This window comes from Aquarana catesbeiana, linkage group LG02, assembly GCF_042186555.1.
Source record: "Aquarana catesbeiana isolate 2022-GZ linkage group LG02, ASM4218655v1, whole genome shotgun sequence".
In the NCBI taxonomy this organism is placed as follows: domain Eukaryota; kingdom Metazoa; phylum Chordata; class Amphibia; order Anura; family Ranidae; genus Aquarana; species Aquarana catesbeiana.
In genome coordinates, this window is record NC_133325.1 from 765,329,941 (window position 1) to 765,337,447 (window position 7,507).

At 40.7% G+C, this 7,507-nt stretch overlaps 1 protein-coding gene across 1 annotated transcript in view; it reads right to left on the reverse strand.

Moving 5' to 3' along the window:
• The window catches only part of TMPRSS2 (transmembrane serine protease 2), a gene marked incomplete at its 5' end in the record, with an annotated part of 43,441 nt that extends 38,734 nt beyond the window's left edge, over positions 1-4,707 (reverse strand). Inside the window, 1 exon segment of the mRNA XM_073617259.1 lies at positions 4,449-4,707. Within this exon segment, the coding sequence (XP_073473360.1) occupies positions 4,449-4,707 (259 nt within the window).
• Between the last annotated feature and the right edge of the window lie 2,800 nt (positions 4,708-7,507).

Sequence of the window (7,507 nt, forward strand, 5' to 3'; positions counted from 1 at the left end):
TAGCGATTTTAATGGAGACTTTACTGTGTTGAAAATGCAACCCAGACCTTTCCAGGTAACTGGTTGTAATGCGTACACCTTACTCCGAACAGCGACCAAAACCTTAGACACTGGCGAAAAACTGAGGACTCCTGGAAGGAGGAGGGGTTATATAGGGGAGTCAACTTCCTGTATTGGTTATACCAGTGTCAACACCTGAAGGTAGGCCCATAACCCACCAAGTAATTACTTGAGGCTCTGTGTCCTATGATGTACGATAAAGAAATTATTGTTATTAGGCATTTTTTTCTCCAGGTCGAATGTTTTTCATTTATGTGGAATAGAGTGAATCAGGAAAATACTTATTATGGTCACTTGATGGGGCTGATGAATACCTATATACTTATTTCCTATGATCATCAGCTCCCATCTAGTGGCCCTAATGCAGCATTTTCCTGATTTGTTCTCCTCTGTATTAATAAAAAAACATTCAACCTGAAGAGAAAATGGCATAACATTGGTTTTTGCCCCTCATTCACACAGAACAAATCTCCATTCAGTTTCACACGACAAATGGCTATGCCATTTTTAAAAAAAATACTCATTACTGTATGTTCTTGATTTGTTTATAGACTGGATAGATGCTGCTGTGTACATAATAAGGGGGTTGCTGTACTTTTATGGCTTATGGTTTTGATGATTTTTTGTAAACTTTCTAGTTTCAATAAAGATGTGAAAATTATTAGACATGTGCAGAGCGAAAAAAATTTGTTTCGATTCTCTATGGGGTTTAGGCCAGGCGAGTTTGCTGGCCAATCAAGCACATTGATACCAATTATCAATAAATCAGGTTTTGGTACTTTAGGCAGTGTGGTCAAGTGCCGAATCCTGCTGGAAAATGAAATCTCCATAAAGCTGGTCAGCAGAGGGAAGCATGAAGTGCTCTAGAATTTCCTGGTAGAGAGCTGTGTGGACTTTGATAAAACCCAGTGGACCAACACCAGCAGATAACATGGCTCCCCAAATCATCACTGACTGCTTCATCGAAATTAAAAGAAAAAAAAAAAATGCTTGAAATATATCACTGTGTTCGATCTAGAAAGAGTCCTGGTGGTTCCAAACTTCTTCCATTTATGGATGATGGAGGCCTCTGTGCTCATTCGGACCTTCAATGCTGTGGAAGTTTTTCTGTACCCTTCCCCAGATCTGTGCCTTGATACAATCCTGTCTCAGAGGTCTACAGACAATTCCTTGGACTTCATGGCTTGGTTTGTGCTCTGACATGCACTGTTAACTGTGGGACCTTATATAGACAGGTGTGTTCCTTTCCAAATCATCACCATTCAACTGAATTTACCACAGGTGGACTCCAATCAAGTTGTAGAAACATCTCAATGATGATCAGTGGAAACAGGATGCATCTGAGCTCAATTTTGAGTGTCATGGAAAAAGCTGTGAATACTTATATACATGGGATTTTTCGGGGTTTTTTTATTTTAATAAACTTGCAAGAATTTCAAAACTTTTCACGTTGTCATTATGGGGTATTGTTTATAGAATTTTGAGGAAAATAATGAATTGAATCCATTTTGGAATAAGGCTGTAACATAACAAAATGTGGAAAAAGTGAAACGCTGTGAATTCTTTCCGGATGCACTGTATTGTTTGTGCACATCCAGTATTCGTGATAATGCTTTTCGTCAGCTGGCTGGGAACTTTTCATTGGCATTATCAGAACTTCCTGGTTGGTTCATTGCCTGTTCCAGCAGTAATGTTGGCACAGATAAAAAAAATCAAAACAAAACAAAAAACCCAAAAAACATTCCTTTATGTTTTGGCAACATAAAAAACAAAGAAAACATCCAAGTCACAACTTCAAATTCTGTTTTAGTGACGCTTCAACTTAGTTTATACCAACAAACAGGGTTTTAATAGAAGAAAAGGGCGATTATGAGCCCTTGGTGCACAATATAAAATTCTGCTTTCCATACTTCCCATTTATCCACAGCAATGCTAGCTAGCTACAATTTTTACGGTCAATTTTTAAATTTTTTTTCAAATTTAAAAGAAAGTTTTTGTATAACATCATTATTTAACGGGGGTGTCCATGGCCCTCTGTTTGCAAAGCATGCTGGGCTTTCTACTAAGCAAGTCTAGCACCACCTGCTTAGCTGGTATGTAAAGCTGGCCAGGGCCCCTAATAAGGCAGTACAACCGGTCCTGTGGTACTGGGCCCGGTCCACATCAGCTAAACAGGGGGGCCCGGGCAGCTTTATGGTTCATCTCTGCCTAAATTAAAAAATAGATTTTACTTGATCACACTCCCACTCCTACTTGCTTACTAGGGCTTAAATTAATTTACCTGAACCCCGTCAGATCAACAGAGGCACCCAGAAGGTGGGAGCAGAGGAGGGACTTTTTTTCCCCCATTTTTGGGGCATAGGTAGATAAAGTCCTTTCCGCTGTTCTGCTGCACCCGCTGGCTCATCAGGAAGGCTGTATGGGGGGGCCCCATGATTTCTAACAGCGGCCTTCAAGCTGACCATAAACTATTCAAACTCTGGACAATCTCCTGTAGCTTTACCTAAACAATATAATATAGGGACAAACCTAAACAACCCTTTTAGTTAGTATCAAACCAGGTGAGCCCCTATACTACATAGTTGATGGTAGACTCAAGAAGATTGTGCAATCCGATTGTATAGTGTATGGTCAGTCTAAGGCAATATGGTTTTATTATGGTCAGGATTAGCAAACAATATATTTTTTTTTTTTTTACAGATTAATATTACAAATTACTGATCAATAATATAAGCTTTCACAAGCAGGGCCCTCCTGACCCTCTTGAATTGTATCGCAACTGTACTGTCTTTCTTTATATTGTAAAGCTTTGCAACTGTTGGCGCTATATATATCCTGTATAATACTATTATTATGATGCAGTCTTTATCAAGCCAGCAGGGGGAGCTCTAGACACCTTTTTACATTATTTGCCTGAGTATTTTTCAGCTGTGCTAAAGGCAACCTATTGTTTACAGAATTAGAAACTAGACATGTGCACTGCTGAAATTTTTTTTCGTTTCATTCATTTTTTTTTTCTCTTGTTTTTCGAGTGGATAAGAAAGAAGATTCGAAAGAACTAATAATAACTGTTAAGTTATTAGGTATTGGAATATTGGATAACTTTCCTTTCAAGTTTGGCTGTTAGTGAATGTAACGAATACGAATTTATCCAAAGTTACGAATTATCCAAAATCATGAATGCCGCATCTAAACAAAATGGAACGGAAGGAATAATAAAATAATTTGTTTTTATTATTAATTTGTTACGTTCCATTCATTTAGATACGGCATTCGTTATTTCAGATAATTCTTAACTTCTAATGATAAATTTGTTATGTTCACTAATGCCGCGTACACATGATCCGAAATGGCGCCAGCAAAACTCCGATGAGAGCTTTTTGTCGGAAAATGCGACTGTGTGTATGCTCCATCGGTCTTTTGCTGGCGGAATTCCTGCCAGCAAAAGATTGAGAGCATGTTCTCTATTTTTCGGTCGGGAAAAGTTCCTATCCATAAACGCGTTTGTCTGTATGCAATTTGGACACGCAAAAAATCTCGCATGCTCGGAAACAATTCAACGCATGCTTGAAAGCATTGAACTTCATTTTCTCGGCTCGTCGTAGTGTTGTACGTCACCGCGTTCTTAACGGTCGAAAGTTCAGAGAACTTGTGTGACCGTATGTATGCAAGGCAAGCTTGAGCGGAATTCCGTCGGAAAAACCATCCAAGATTTTTCCGACAGAAATTCCGTTCGTGTGTACACGGCCTAACAGCCAAATTTGCAAGGACATTTCAAATGCGAAGTTCTAATTTCCGGATTTTGAATATTCAAAAAAATTAGTTAAATGGGTTTTCCGTTAATTTGGATATTCCCGGATTAACAAATTTGTCGAAATTCGTTAAACTAATTTGAAACGAAACTAATTGCACATGTCTACTAGAAGCAGCCATCACAGTGGTGACAGTGGGCAGTGACTGTTCATTATGAGGTTTCTGGGAGGCAAATGGAGCTTAGTTAAAATAAAATACAGGGTTTGAAAAAAAAAAAAAAAAACACACACACACACACACACACACACACACACACACACACACACACTGACTCCAAACCTTCATAGGTTTTTATCAAGTGGTGCCCTTCGGATTTAGGGGAGGCGGTTGTGTTCCACCTCTGAGGGTGACTGGCCTTGTCTCTGCCCCCCCGTAGTGGTTGGAGCCCGAGTCCCTCCTACAGCTCTGCTCTCTGCACACAGTGTCTATGAACAGTACAGCGATGATGTCAATGCTACTTAACAAGGTAATAACTGGGTTTATAAAAAAGGTGCTTCCTATACAAAAAAGTAGAAAACTCTAGAAGCTTTTTCTACTTGTAGGTATGTTCTTGTAGTTGTACAGGGTGCACTTACCTGCAGAGAACCACCCCGAGGCTTTCACATGTTGGTTTGCTGGCACAGATTGTTGAGGGGATACATTGGGCAGGTGATGTTGCACTGGATAGACGCGGTGATTGGGTGGAGGAGCCGAAGTATACACGTTGTATGGTGCTTGGTTCCCATTGTACGGTACTGGGTTCCCATTGTACGGTGCTTGGTTCACATATAAATGGCTGTGATCTCCCTGGAACCCCCTGTTGTCGTAATAAGGATAGGGGGGTGGAGGCGCAGTCTGTATAACAAAAAAAAAACAAAAAAAAAAAAACACACATTTAGATAATTTAGTGAACACAAGGTTGTGAAATGCGCTGCAACACGGGCGCTTTTAACCCCCTCTTGGGCTAGCGGCCAAAAAGCTAGCGATGCGATGCTTTACCGCCAATGGACCCGCCGCCCCAGTGTGAAAAGAGTCTTCGATTTGAAAAATGTGAAAGTCACATTTAAATTGAAAAAAAAAATTGGAATGCCAATTTACATTTTTTTGCGTTCGGTCGAATTGAATACCATTTCGTAGAATCCGGGAAATTCTAATCAAATTAAAAAACAAATAAACCAATTCCAAAAGTAAAATTAGTTAATTAACGAATCGACCCAAAACTTTTTTTTTTTGTTCTGCACATGTCTAAATTACGAGCAATTGAAGACTCTCGACTTTCACTTTGTGGTTTGATGCCCATTTATATGTCTATGCTTTGGGTATTCTGACAACCACGGGAGCTATCAAACAGGCTGCGGTCATTGTTCAGCCAAGAATTATCTGCCTGACCTCTCGAGATTTCAGAAGAGAGCAATCAAAAAATTTGTTCTGAAGAAGAGGGCATGTTCCTCAAAACACGTCAGTGGACAGTTTGATTCATGTTCCGATCATGTGAGCTTCATCTTCTAGGATACCGTTCTGCTTTCTGGGCTGTTCTGGTTTTACCTTTGGCTTTTGGGAACAAAGTGCTCTAATAAAGTGCTGACGGTAATGCACTTGGCCTGTGCGCCCTTCTGCTTTGTATGTGTTGTTCAAGATTCCCGATATCAAGAGAGCAGCACTGGCAGAACATTCCTGTCTCAGTAGAGAGCGGATTGTCACCATCTACTACAGTCCAATCAGTTTCTGAGGAACCTCTTCGTGCCACGGTGCCAAGGTTTTGTTCCTTGTCATGTCACCATGAAATCGTAATCAAGTGCCTTATCTCCAACAACTCAGTTTCGTCTAACGTGTGGATTTTATTGGATTGAGACTGGCATTCTTTAGATTACTCAATGTTAAAATAAACAGAAAACATGAATTGCCTTATAAATGCCCAGGAAGTTCTAACTGCCAAAGTAGGTAGATAAACAGGACGTAAGTGACTCACCTAGTAAAGTAATGATTTCTCTATGATAAGAAATCAATGTTATGTTAAAGTGTTACATTGGGAAGCTTTTTGGAAAAAAAAAAAAAAAAAAAGACATTTGTCCCCCAGGGCAGGGGTCCCCAACCCACGACACCGGTCCAGTACCAGTTGATGATCGGGCTGCACAGCAGGAGGTGAGTGGAGATACTGGTCCGCATAGAGCTAGAACAGACCGCGGTCACCATCAGCCACGCCCGTGTGTCCTCTCCCAGCTCCACCACCCGATGATGTCATCCTATCAGGCGGGCAGGGGGTGGGAGGAGCTGCAGATCGTAATAGAGAGCTCCTCCCACCCCTGCCCCGCTGATAGGATTACATCATCGGGTGGGCGGGGGAGCCAGGAGAGGACACACAGACCTGCCAAAAATGTACAAGTCCTGTGCTGGGGAGGCAGAGATTGGAATGGGGAAATGTGATGTTAGAGAGAAGGAGGGGGGGTTCAGACTGCACTGTGAAGGGCACTGTAATCATGACAGTGCCCCCTTTACAGAGCATACAGCCTGTGATTGACAGCCTCAGCTCTGTTCCTGTGTGAAGTGGGGGCGTGTCCCTTCCCTCCAATTAGCTCTCAGAGATCTCCTCACTGAGCTTTGCAGAGTGTAACTTCAGCTCTCCACCCCCTGCTTTCTGAAAGCTCAAAACAAACTTTAAAAATTCTACACTCTGAACAAATGTAGAGATACGGCATTCGTTATTTCAGATAATTCGTATATTGGATAACTTTCCTTTCAAGTTTGGCTGTTAGCGAATGTAACGAATACGAATTTATCCAAAGTTACGAATTATCCAAAATCATGAATGCCGCATCTAAACAAAATGGAACGGAAGGAATAATAAAATAATTTGTTTTTATTATTAATTTGTTACGTTCCATTCATTTAGATACGGCATTCGTTATTTCAGATAATTCTTAACTTCTAATGATAAATTTGTTATGTTCACTAATGCCGCGTACACACGATCGGAAATGCCGCCAGCAAAACTCAGATGAGAGCCTTTTGTCGGAAAATGCGACTGTGTATGCTCCATCGGTCTTTTGCTGGCGGAATTCCTGCCAGCAAAAGATTGAGAGCATGTTCTCTATTTTTCGGTCGGGAAAAGTTCCTATCGATAAATGCGGTCGTCTGGAAGTGGGCTGTGTAAGGCATTTACTGGCAGAAAAAAAGTTTTACTATCCAAAGTTAAAACAACAAGGGCAGAATATTTAATAGATGGAAAGATGAAAAAAATTACTGAAGGTCCACTTTAAAGCCCACTATTCTTGTCAGCGAGGGGTTTATTAGAATTAGATAGACTCACCAGGTATAAATTAAACACAATTTTATTATTAACCAAAGCAACATGTAGGATGTTAGTCCTCCTCCACACAAGACTCTAAGGGCCAGTTCACACAGGAACACCCTGTGCATTTCTGTGCGATTCACATGCAATCCAGGTGCAGTGCGACTTCAGCTCATTCAGAGCAACCGGATCACATGGTACTTCTGTACCATGCAATCGCGTGCAGCCAAATGCACTGCGTTTGTGGTGACTGACACTGATCCAGCGAAAAAGCAGAAAAAAAAAAAATAATTAAAAAATAAGAAACAGTCGTGCAAGCACCAGAAATTATTAAACATAATTTGTAACATACCGGTGTGTGCATCA